The sequence below is a fragment of the Pezoporus flaviventris genome, unplaced genomic scaffold (assembly GCF_033815535.1).
Source record: "Pezoporus flaviventris isolate CSIRO_AGI_PZ_B2104156 unplaced genomic scaffold, CSIRO_AGI_Pfla_v1 ptg000078l, whole genome shotgun sequence".
NCBI classification, from domain to species: Eukaryota; Metazoa; Chordata; class Aves; order Psittaciformes; family Psittacidae; genus Pezoporus; species Pezoporus flaviventris.
In genome coordinates, this window is record NW_026892626.1 from 13,525,299 (window position 1) to 13,538,455 (window position 13,157).

At 44.9% G+C, this 13,157-nt stretch overlaps 1 protein-coding gene across 1 annotated transcript; it reads right to left on the reverse strand.

Annotated features, from left to right (window-relative positions):
• Positions 1 to 2,592: 2,592 nt before the first annotated feature.
• On the reverse strand, positions 2,593 to 5,616 carry LOC133279992 (cytochrome c oxidase assembly protein COX19). The gene is given in 4 exon segments (XM_061474276.1): positions 2,593 to 4,315; positions 5,192 to 5,303; positions 5,423 to 5,515; positions 5,518 to 5,616. Coding segments are annotated over 4 exon segments (381 nt in total). The 5' UTR covers positions 5,606 to 5,616; the 3' UTR covers positions 2,593 to 4,227.
• Positions 5,617 to 13,157: the final 7,541 nt, after the last annotated feature.

Below are 13,157 nucleotides of genomic sequence, written 5' to 3' on the forward strand. Positions count from 1 at the left end.
AACAGCAGGGTGGAATTCAGGAGGTGCTCTAACTGACCCTAATTCTTTCCCGCTGAGCTGGTTAAGCCTAACCTACAAAAGCAACAGTAAGTAAAAGCTGTTTTGATCGCTACCACAAAGGGCAGTTACTCACCAGAGGCCAAATCTGTGATCTGCAAAGGAAACAAAGTGGATGCCTACTCACCCAACATCATGCCCAGCTGCAAGGGCTTCCATGGCCTGGAAGCAAGCAGAACAAACTGGGAAGAATGCTCTGGAAGGGGACCAAGAGTGAAGGTCAGCTGGTCCTGCCTGTAACTGTGCACAACCTCAAACATTCACTTTATGGGTGCAGAGAGATGCAACCTTTCTGCTACACCAGGTATCCCACTTCCTGGTGGCAGATGCAGCAACAACCCTTCCTTAGCATGGAGGCACAAGCCCATTGTGCTTCTACGAAGGACTTTGGACCATGGCCCACTTCCAGCAAGCACAGGAAGCTCTCTTTGTATAAGCTTTTCTACAGAAGAACACTCAGAGCTTCGGAAATGTTTATTAAACCCTTTCTTCCTTGTTCTGCAGGTCATTGCAGTTGTTTGGAGAGACACCCATAGCTCAAGGTCTCCCAGGAAGACATAATGACGGTTAGCTCGCAGCAATGTTCTCTCTGTAAATAACTGCAGTGATCAAAGTTAAGCTCTTTGTGGTTGAATGGATTCTAATCTGAGCAAAGAAAGGGCTAGTGTGTGGGCAAGGCACACATGCCAAACATGCAAAGCTCTGCTGACCTGGAACCCTCTGGGGACTCCCTGGGACAGGATGCCAAGCAGCAGGATACCTAGAGTTGGTGTGAACAAGGTTTTTGCTGGAGAAAAGCTCCAGCAATATTGTAACCCCCTCACTTATAGATTTCTATTACTGTGTTAACAGCTTACATAGATCTTTACTACAACAGTCAACACTTCCTCCTGCTTTGGGCTATCCCTTCCACACCTGCACAATTGCATCCAGGCTGGCACTTCATACCTCACTCCCATCTGAACCTTATTTCTCAACTCTTTGCACATCTTCAACTCCCAGAGTCTGTCAGCAGGTGGTGCCTGGTGGCAGTAGTGGTGCAGGCAGCACACAGGCAAGCTTCTCACACAAAGACTGATGGAGGTCTGCGGGACTTACTTTGCTCCTGGTGTCACACACAGCAGAGAGGCTCATCAGCACCAAATAGCTCCGTGAAGAAGTCTATGTCACTGACAAACGGCCTCCCCTGCAGCGCAGATGCCTCGGCTCAGCGTTTTCAGAATACAGATTTTCTCAAATGGCTGGCAGGCTGCTGAAAGGGTTCCTCCTCGATACAGGAACAGGAAAAATAACTATGGACTTGCAGCTTTCCTTTGGCTTATACACTGCTGCCATTTTAAAGGAGCACAAATCTGGATACCACAAGCAAACCCAAAATAAATAGGGTTTAAATGGAAAGGCTTTTATTAGCCATATGTATGTTGGCAGGAATAAATTGAAGCACATTCTGGGACTTTTCTTCTCCCACATGACTTTGGTGGGGCACAGATTTGTCCCATATAGCAAGCTGGGAAAATTGTCTGACCCCAGGTTCTTCATTGATTAAAGACTTGTTTTTCCACCACTTCTGTTACATTAGATCTCAACTGAGGCCAGCTGATGGTCCTCACCAGCTCTGAGCTCACCTTACAGCTCCACTAAACATATTCTGTTCTCAGGCTGATTCCCTACAGCCAGGAAATGTGTGCCTCTGCCAGTTCCCTGAGCTTTCAACTACCCCTTGTCCTGGCATAAAGGTGACAGCTGTGAGCCTGACTGACAGTGCTGGGAGGCAGGACACAATAACGCCCATAGATCTGGATGGGATGAAGATGTTCTCTTTGGGTTAGTGAAAGGTACAAAACTGTCACCTCAGTGTTCCCAGTTACTAATTCTGTTGTTATTTGTGAAGGATGAAGCGTGCTCTGGCCACTTTGGTGGCTCAGCAGCACAGTCAGTCTGGGCTACACGAGGTCCCGCTGGCTGTGTCACTGTAACACTACAGAGGGACTCCAAGCCTGCAAGTAGGACAAGCACTTTTCGCTTGAGCATGCCATGAAGTTTTTTTGAAACTGTTTTTTCCCCAACATGCCTCCTGCAGTGGGTCCAAAATCTGGGCCTTGGTCACTACAGAGTCCCCAGTGGTCCTTCCTTCAGTGTGTGGTCCAAAACGTTTCGTTTAATGGCACCTATCACTCCAGCTTAACAGTCAAAATTCAATCACTCAAGACAGCCTTCACCCCTTTTACTTTATAATAACCTGGAGATCAGAGTTAGTATCAATTGTCTCAGGAAAAACACACACTTAATTCATGCAGTAGCTGTTTGGCCAAGTCGCGGTGCAGAGCAGTATCCAAAAGATGAAACTACCACTGACAACAGCCTGGCTTACTCCACCACCACTGGCAGTGATTCTTTCATACCTATCAGGATTCACTTCACTTTGTAATATTCAGGGAGCACAGAAGCATGAAATTTGATTTCTTTCTTCTGAGATGCTGGAGATTATTTTAATTCTTACTTGGTATCACTGAAAGAAAACTCTTGTTCAGTGGCTTAATATAATGTCTTTTAATATCTGTTTCAGCAATAAAATCTCTGCTTTCTTTTCTATAAGTGTACTAATCTTACTACAGGATATAATTTAAGTAGTAGAATGAAGCAGAATAAAAATAGGCAGCTGCACACAAACAATCTTTTCAAACAGGAACCTGCTCCGAACTATGTGCAGTGTTCAATTAGATTAGACACCAACAATAATTTAAATTCCAGCTCCGACCTTCAATATGAAAAGCAGAAAATGTTCTTTTACCCTTTCCTGGATCTCTGTGTGAACAGATGCACAGTGGAAAGCAGGAAAAGCAGTAATAGCAGACTGCAGGAAAGGCGAGATACATCAAACAGGGGACACCAAATAAAGGAGAAAATGTGGGAGAACTGCCTTGGCAAACAGTGTGTGTATTGCTGTCTGCAGGCCCTGACCCTAAAGCTTGTTACTTGAGAGCCAGATACAGAGAGAGAGAAATGATACACTGGGTTAAAAAAAAAAAGAGAAAAAAAAACCTGCAAGCAAGAGTAACAGGGCAGGCAATAGTGGAAAATACACCCAGAGAATTTACAAATTTATTGTCTGCTTGAAACATATTCCTAGGGGGCTAAAAGGCCACGTTGTTTTGGCTTGAACTCAGTATTAATATTAGAGATCTTAAGGACATTCTTTGACCTGATTGCTCACCTACTGTATGGCCTCCTGCATTACCTGCTCTATGTATGGGTGCACCTACCTGTTCTGGAAAGAAATACTGTATTTCTTAGATAGCTAAGTCTTGATCTACCCTGGGTTTTGACACAGAACATTTACTTTTAAAAGAATAAAATTATCCAATCCCATTTACATGGGAGAGAGACACAAATAAATACCAGTTACTGAGATAAATAAATACAATTCCTGTCTCCACACTGATGTCACCATAAAGATGTTAAAAAAACCCACATATGGCAGCTGTACTCAAAGAAACAAATATATTCATCATGAAAGATTTCAGCTAAATGAAGTCAGGTGAAGTTAGTTACTGCTGGCTTGGCAAATAAAAGCAGAATGATGTCTGGTATCTGGAACTAGAAATAGTCTCCCAACAACAATGAAGGTTAAAAGACTGAAAGAAAACCCCTCACCCCAGTACCCAAGAACACTATAGCAGGGTGGGATGGAAATCATCCCAAAGATGGGGATAAATACCACTATATAACAAAAAGCAATTCACAGGCACAACAGTTTTATTTCCACCTGAAAAGTAACAGCTGTAAGCACATTAGTAATGTCCATGTAAGATTAATCTGTAGTTCAGCATCTACACACTAAAGGGGTTTGTTTTGTCTTTTTAAAGTAAGAGTTCACCTTTCTTAGGGACATGGAGAACACTGCAGGCAATAGCTGTGTTCTCCAGGTTCTTACAGATCTTTAAAAGTAGCCTAGAGAAATTAAAAGGGAGAAAAAAATACCTGAAGAAAGCAGACAAAGGCAGTACTTTTGCTCATATTTTTAAAAAATAATCTTATTTTAGGAAAATCAGACCTTGAAAAAGGTTCCTTCAGGAAACGCTTCCTATTGCAATATGAACAGAATGTACAATATGTACTACATTAAGAGTTATGCCTTCCATACATGAGGAGTAAAGCTGTCCATCTTCATCAGAACTTTTCACGTTTTTCTTCTGATTTCTCATCTATCAGGTCTTTAAATCCCAGTTTTTCCAGTGGTTCATTAGCCATAAGTTGCCTACGTTAAAAAAGAAGAAAACCACATTTCGCATAACAGAGTCTATAACCCAGAGAAGAGCATAATTTTCTATTTAATTCACTATTATTCATTTTCTATTTCATTTAGTATTATTTACTCTACAGAAATCCAAGATATCCATATAGAGTGACTGCTGCTTGGCAAAGCCTTAGAAACGTCAGGTTTTGGGTTAGCAACATTCAGGGATACTTCTTTTTTCCTTACCAGCAGCTTTCCAATTAACTGTGTTGTTTCCTGATTTTTGATACTGAATACGAGTTTCCTCAGAAACTGACCTGGCTCTAATTAAGAGACTTAAAGATAATTACAGACTTCATTAAGATGTTCCTAAAACTCTCCCTGAATTTGTGGCATTTACTACATTCTAAAGTGGATGTGGCTTAGAACAGCATTTGTGATACTGCTCTACTTTACTGCAGTGATTTTCAAATAGGTTTTGATTTGCAGCCCTCCTCCTCACCAACCCATGCAGTGTACGCAAGTCCTTGTATTTAAGTGCATTTAATAACGCCCTCTGTGCATTTCCCAATGAGCTCCCTGACTCAGCACCGTGGAGGAAGCTCCACAAAGCAATGCAAGGGCCGAAACATCCCTGGAAAAGCAATACTTTTTTTCCCTTCACCTGAAAGACAAGTTAAACGTTTCACTTACAAATATAGCTAGGAAAGTAGTAACAACAAAAAGGCTTCGCATTGAGAAAGCTGGCTGTCCAGTTGTTCCATCAGCCCACCGGACAGCTACAGCACATCAAAACCAAGCCAATCAAACTGCTGAAGCCACCAAGGGCACCTGCTTCTTACAAGGCCACAAAGCTCCTCCCGCATGAATGGCTTCCCGTCCCCTCCCCGCCGGTACCTCTCCATACGGCACTCCAGGTAGGCCATGGCGCGTTGTCGGCAGGCACCGCTCTCGTAGCCGCTGTCGCGGAGGCACTCCATGAACCGCTCCTTGAAGGCGCTGCACTCCCCTGCCAAGAGACAGCGAGGGCCGCGTTACCGCCGGGCTCGGAACCGGCACCGCGGCCCCCCAAAACCCGCGGCACTGCGGGGAAGAGGCCGCAGGGAGGCCAGGCCGCCGTTACCGCACCGAAATGATCCAACGGGAAGGCGCCCTTGTCCGGCGGCCGCGGCTTGAAGCTTTTGCTGCTGAAGTTCATAGCGGTGGACATGCCGCCGGAGAGGGGGAGCGGGCCGGGACCACGTCCCTCCCGTCACTCGCTCGCCACCGGAGGCAACCGAACACCGAGCGGCGCCAGAGCGCCGAGCGCATCGAGCGGAGCACGTGACCGCCTCCGCGCCGCTATGGAAACGGCGTGGGCGTTGCTATGGCAACCGGAGAGCCTCGCTCTGGGGAGAGGGGTGTCGCCATGGCAACGCGGTAGGAATGATGTCACCGCTGCGGACCGCCGCCGCCGGTCACCATGGAGACGCCGCCGCTGCCCGTCAGGATGGGCTCGGCCGCTGGGGTCGGTCCCCCCGCGATGGGGGTTCGGGTCGGCGGCGTTCCCGCTGCCATACATCGGCTGCTGGTGATAACAAATAAACAGGCTGGTCCTCATCAAAACCTTGTGGTGCTCCTCAGTCACCTCAGAACTCTCTGAACGGGAGGGGCGAGAGCCATGGTTGTGGGAAGGCAGCCTGCTGAGGGGTAGGGAACATGGGTGTCCTCTTGTGTCTGTTCATCTGGAGGTGAAGGGAGAAGGCGAGCCCGCGGTCAGCAGCTCCGTTTATACAGGATCCAGCCCTGACAAAGCTGCTCCTGGTTCCACCCGTAAGTGTGTGGTCAAGGTCCCTCCACCACAAGTTCCTCACCCACAGCTGCTGAGCACTGGGTCTAGACTTAAAAACACACGTTTGAGGACCCAGCTCTGGCTGGCGGTGTGACCTGAGAGCCCTGGGGACCAGCACATGGCTGAGGCACCCCCAGGAGGCAGCAGCAACATTCCTTAGAACTCCCGCAGGATTTTGGAAGGGCCATCCCCATCCCGCTGCACTGACCTGAACTCCAGCGGATGTGATTGCTCATCCCTCATTAATCCGCACGGGTTAACATCCTTGCACAGACCTGATGGGCAGCACAGAATTATTTTATGCCTCCTACAAGCAATGGGCAAGCAGACAGCTTCCCATCACACAGCAAGACAAAAGGTCATTGACAGATGCTGGGGAAACAGTGAACTTCCAAACCTCAGGACAGAGACCAAGAAGAACACCCCTTTTGCCTGCACGCTCTCTGCAGAGCCTCAGATCTCATCCTGAAAGGAGGATGAGGAATAGCATTAATTTAACCCACCCGAGTGCTAACTGTGGATGACGCTGCTAGAGTCTTTTTTCTTCTTTGCCCGTGGCTGCAATTGGTCTTTTTAGTTGATTTTCTTTTAATTAAATTATTGAGACAAGTAGAATTCAAGGCTGGCTGGGGGAGAGAAACAGCTGCAATTGTTAAGGACAGCCATTATGGAAATATTACCTGCAGGCCCATTTCAAGTGCATTTTGTTTATGCTTTGATTGCTTTCTTATTACAGTATTGAAATTGTAAATGGAAAATTACACCAGGTTCTGTTACACAAGCAACTGGTTTACGCAGCCTGAAATATAAGGTTTTATTTATTATTATGTTTTCAGGGCTGTGAACAATAGATGTTTTTTATTATAGGGTAAATAGCACTTTTCCACTTGACTTCATTATAACACTTAACAGTAAAAGGGAGATACTCCTCTTTCAGAAACACATGCAGCAAACTGCCTCCCAGATCTTAGAAGACTGGGCAGCAGAGAAGCTGCTTGTTTTATCCGGACAAGTTTAACTGAAGTGTTAAGGCACTTGATTTTAGCAAACTGACCAAATTACGTTCCTTAGCTCCTGGCATAGTGGTTGACTTTCTGATTCCCTGTGTGATGAAGGAAGAAATCAAAGGGAAAAGATATTCAGGGATCCCACAGTGGAATTATTCCCAAACAGACTACAACAATCCTTTCCACTTCTGTTTAATATCTTAACCAATGATCTGGGCAAGGGGATCAAGTGCACCCTCAGTGAGCTCACAGATGACACCAAGTTGGGCAGAACTGTTGATCTGCTGGAGGCTAGGAAGGCTCTACAAAGGGATCTGGACAGGCTGGATATGGGCCAAGGCCAACTGTATGAGGTTCACCAAGGCTCAGTGCTGGGTCTTGCACTTGGGTCACAACAACCCCATGTAATGCTACAGGCTTGGACAAGCGTGCCTGAAAGCTGCTCAGTGGAAAAGGTCTTGGGGATGTTGGTCAATAGCAGCTGAACACAAGCCAGCAGTGTGCTGGTGGACAAGTGCCCAGGTGAACAAGACCACTGACATCCTGGCAAGTATCAGAAATAGTGTGACCAGCAGGACCAGGGCAGTGTTTGCCCACCTGCACTGGGCACTGGTGAGGCTGCACCTCAACTCATGTTCAGCTTTTGGCCCCTCACTACAAGAGAGAACCTGAAATACTGGAGCATGTCCAGAGGAGGACAGTGAAGCTGGTGAAGGGCCTGGAGCACAAGTCTGATGAGGAATGGCCGAGGGAACTGGTGTTGTTTAGCCTGGAGGAAAGGAGGCTGAGGGGAGACCTTATCACTTTCTACAACTACATGAAAGTACAGGACAAGAGGAAATGGCTTCAAGTTGTGCAAGCAGAAGTTTAGGTTGGATATTAGGGAAAATTTCACCAGAAGGGTTGTCAAGCACTGGAACAGGCTGCCCAGGGAAGTGGTGGAGTCACCATCTCTGGAGGGATTTAAAAGATGTGTAGATGTGGCCCTTACGGACATGGTTTAGTGGTGGACCTGGCAGGGCTGGGTTAATGGCTGGACTCGATCTTAAGGTTTTTTTCCATCCTAAAGGACTCTATGATTCTATGCAAAGGCTATATCAACTTTCTGTATTATATTACATTCAAATGCTTTGATTACTTATCATAAACTCCATGTCTTTCTTTGGAGTCTTAAACTTTGTAGTTACCCAAATTCAGGTCAGGTATAGTAGCAGGTGTTTGGCTATGCTTACTTAATGTTTTTACTGCAAATGTCAGTTGTATCTTCTAGAGTTTCCTGTAAAGGTACAGTTTGTCTTAGACTCTAATACATGTGCTTTAGCAGCTTAGTATGTATTTTTCCCAAGGAGATCAAATGAACCCCCATTAGATAATCAGTGCGAAGAAAAAAACCTCATTTGCAGCTTAAACCAACCAGTTCCAAAAGAATTCAGTAAAAACAGTGCCACAAAGAGCAGTGCCACAAACAGAGAATTAAATGCTCTTCACATATTACCTTTCAAAGAAGTGAGAGACTTTCACAGCACCAGAGAGATCTGAAATAGCTGCTTCAGTAAAAAGGTGCCCATTGTACAAGAGAGATCAGATAATCTGTAAAGCATGCAGTGTTTTACAGTAGTCACAGTCTGGAGTCCTGAGCCCTTTCCAAACATTAGAAGGCTCCCCAAACTAGGGAAAACCTGGGGTCTTCCCCTTTCAAGTTACACAGCTGGATAGTTAAAATAAAGAACAAAAATCCTTTGCTTGAATCAGAACTGTTAGTCATTAATTATGGAGTAAGGAGTCATTAATTATGGATTACAGTAACATTTAAAAAATGTTTGCCCTTTTGCAATGTTGTCAGATCACCCTGAAAACTTACTGTGCTTATCCATCAGTTAAACAAATGTACCTTCAGAAGGAGTCTTCACACACTTAGCATTACTTTTGGAAGTGCCAAAGTGAATAATACATCAGGGCGGAACCTTTATTCTTTTATATAGGCAAGGTAAACTCCAGGACTTTCATTACTTTCTCTCTCTCATGGCACATCTCTAAAGAGCCTACAGATTCAAATTATCAGGTAGTTAATTTGAAACTAATTTATAGACAAGCCATGAAAGGCTTTGAATAAAGTACATGGGGATTTTGTAGCCTGACTTGGGATAGCTGTAAGAAATTAATCAGTTGAACAAGACCAAGCACATTCAGACACTGGAATTTGTGCCCTTGAGACTGCTGTTCCCAGCCCAGGCACAGAACACACCTCAGAGAAACATCCTTCCAGGATCACTCATTCCTACGCCTCACCCTCGCACAGCAAGCATGCCGCCAGCTCTTACATAAGGTCTCTTGCTACATCACTGCCACAGGCTGTTGTAAACCATTTTTCTCCCTTTTAGTTCAGGTTCCTAGACAAGCAAAAATGCAGAATATTGCCAGAATAGTCTGGGGAATGGGGATTTCTGCTGTGGATGATTAATGAAAAATTAATGTTTTGCACTTACAGGGAAATCATAGTTTCATGCCAGTAAGGTCAGGGCCTTAATACATTATGCGCTCTACAAAGATGTACAGAATGATAGCTCATTTTCTGTTAAGACTGGGCCAAAACCTCATCAGGTTAGAGGGGAATGTGGTAGAAATAGTAACACTGCGCTGAAAGCCAAAGCAAACTTCTTTCTTACATTGCGGGTTGCAATTCTGGTATATCTAAATCCACATCTCTATCTGCATCAAGACAGGGAGTCCAAAAGTAAGATGCGGGGACCCTGGCTCTACTGATACATACCAACTAACCATCCTTCATGGTATGTCCCAAATTGCCCTTGAATTAATATGATTTCTGCAATACTGTGTTGAGACAGACTGCAGCTAGAGACCCAAGAAAATCTGTGGAGCTATGTCAAGGCATTTGATTTGTTCAGCCACAGTTTGAAAATAAATTCTTTATAACCTTACCTCCTCAGAACTAACTTCCCAGGTCAGGCTGCCTTGGCTTGTTGGCTGAAGTGTGGGGCCTGGAAGAGTATTCTTATAGGTACACATATTATAAGGTACATTAAAAGCACCGAATCCCAGGATCTCCATGTATCACCAAGTGAGACTCATGAAGGAATGACATCTATTCAGTGAAGAACAAGGCTTTTAAAAGCAACAAAGTTCTTGAGAATGGTTTGTGGTTAAAAGGGGCAAATGCTTAACAGAAGAGGGAAATACTGTCACTCTAGGCTCTGCAGAGACAATGCACTAGTCCTATGCACATACATGATATTTTCTTCTCCCAGTGACCAGGCCCATCACATACAATCTTTCAGCTCAGAATATGGAAAAAAAAACCCAAAGAATCTTTCATTGGAATTTTGCAGTGAAATAATGATTTTTTTTTTTTAAAGTATATTTTCAGAGTCTTTCTTCTCACAGTAGATGTGAACCACACACTGATTTGACAGATAAATGAAAGGCAATCCAGTGCAAGTTATTTGTATCGAAATGAGCCTAGCAAACACTTGAGATAGTGATCAGTGTAGTGATCCTGTAGAAATACCAATCTCCAGGATGGGAAGAAGCAGGTGTAATCCAATAAAACAATGCCATAATTATGAAAAAGTGAAAGAGGTCAAAGTCAGAAAGCTTTTGATTCCTTTTTGCATTGGCATTTTTCAAGGTGAGCAAAATCCATTAGCAAGGAGCAGCTTGAGTTTTAACGCATCTGAGCCTTTAAGAATGTTAATGTTTAATAGGGTGTGCTCATGCTTTATATATCCCTGATAACAATGCATGGGCTGATAGGCATCTCCTGAGGTTGTAAATCAGTAGCAGAGCCTTGCAAGGCACACAAGCACTTGGTGTTCACTCTCCTGGTTTATTATGTTATCAGAACTCATTGACTGAATTATGGCCTTATAACAGCTCTTTCTCAGCATTATCCTACTGTTACTGTAGCATTATTAACCTGTGTCCCAGTAGAAGATTATATATCCTTCTCCAGATGAGCACACAGAAGTTAGACGACTCTGTGGCTGTTTAATATACAGGCTCATATTCTAGGAGGAACTGAATTATTTCCCTGAGCTATGCCCACAAAGTTGCTTACCTGAAGATGATATCAGTTCTGGTTTGGGCTGGTAGAAAGACAAAGACTTTTGTCTTTGGGAGTGGAGAGCAACATTTTCTCCATTAGTATTCAGCTGGGCCCATGAAGGGTGTTTCATCACTCTTACTGTATCTTATAAAGTCTCAAGAGTCTCAGCGGACACACCATTTGCTCAGACAAGAGTCTGGCACAACAGGGTATTCTTAGAAATGTCTGGGACAAGAGGGTGCAGACCAGGACTCCATAGTTGTGCAGCAGTTATGATATGGACATGACCATCCATTGCCCTCCTTTCTCTGTCCACCCTGCCTAGTTCTTTTCTGCACAGGACAATTCCCCTGGGAAAAGCTCCACTCCTGATAACAAGCCTTGGAGACGAGGCAGATGTGCAGGCACCTTTTTCATGTCAATCTAGTTATAGTTTATTAATTCCCCTTGCCTTCAGCTAATGTACTTGTATTAATAAATAATCATCATTTTTCCATCAGTGGAGCCTGCGCCCGGGAGCCTTGCAGGATTCTAGGAAAAGTATTTATTAAAACTAAAGATTTCTGAGGGTAGAACAGCAGCACGGCCCAATAATCTGACAGAATCTGCAACTGGGGGGCAAAATATCCCCACTTGAGAATATGTGATAGAGCATCACATTGGCTTCTTCCACCCAGAGCTACCATTTAAAACTGTGACCTTCTGTTCATGCTCATTTCTGCTATGTTGTCATACCCCAAGGATGCAAAAGGCCCTTGGGGAGCTGTTGCCCAGGCATGCAGGCTCTTGCAGGACCATGCTCTGGCACGGTGCATGACTCAGTTCACCTGCAGTGCCAGGGCTGTTGCTGTGTGCTCCTCCTGGCAATAGCTCTGCAATTGCTGCCCAGGCAGTCACTGTCCTCCATCCTCTGCCTGGGCACCTGCAGAGCTTGACCCTGGCTCCTCCCAGGTTACAAAGATCCAGGATCTCTTTCCCAACCTAGGCAGAAATATTGCCTGGACAGGACAGGGTTTCTCCTCCAGGATTGCATGCCTCTGCTTGTAAACAGGCAGGACAGACAGGAAAGAGTCATCACCAGACTTGGAGACAATGATGGACAACCAGGAACACAGTCCTCTGGACAGTAAACTGTGAAATAGAGGCTGAAGTGTTTTCAGGGTCATTTTGGGACTGTTGGTAGAGTATTTTGGTGACGAAGATCAATACAGCATCAGCAGTGAAAACACTGTGTTGCTCAGAGGTGATTTTACTGGGGTAGCAGGAAAACAGAATCAGAGCGGTCACCTGCAAGTAGACCTACTCCCACCTGCAATCTGAACTAGCACATATTCACGTTACCATCATTCCAACTCCTCCTTGGCAAGCCTTGTCTTCCCTGAGGTCTTCCTTGCCAGCTGTCCCTTGGGCCATGCATTATTGGGGGCTTTCCCTCCCGTGTCCTGCTTCCTTCCCAAGGAAGGAAGTCAATACTAAACAAGGATGTCATAACAGTATCCATATATAAACAAGAGTCAATATAGATTCCAGTATCGCAAGGTACAGCACACAGCAAGTACAGTCGTAAATAAGCTTTTTGAAAATAGTAAACCAATTGCCCACCAGATACATCAGTCCATCAGATACAGACAATGCAGCAGCAGAAAGAGGATGCAAAGGAAGAGGACAAAAAGCCCGAGACACCTCCAAAGAAATCCTGAGCATGTCCAATGGCAATGGCCTGCATGAGGTTTGGCGCCCAGTATTTTGGAAAGGACAAGGCATTCTTGGGAAGGAATCACCAAGGAAGCTTACATCACCAGTGGTCCAGCTGAGTCCTGTGACCTGGCACCCTGACAGCAACCCAGCGCGGTCCCTTAATTCTGTGCCTGAAATCACATACCACAACATGTCCACAACACAGATTTTCACTGGAAAACAAACACCTTGTCCCAGTGTTGTAAATGAAATAAGAGCTCCAGA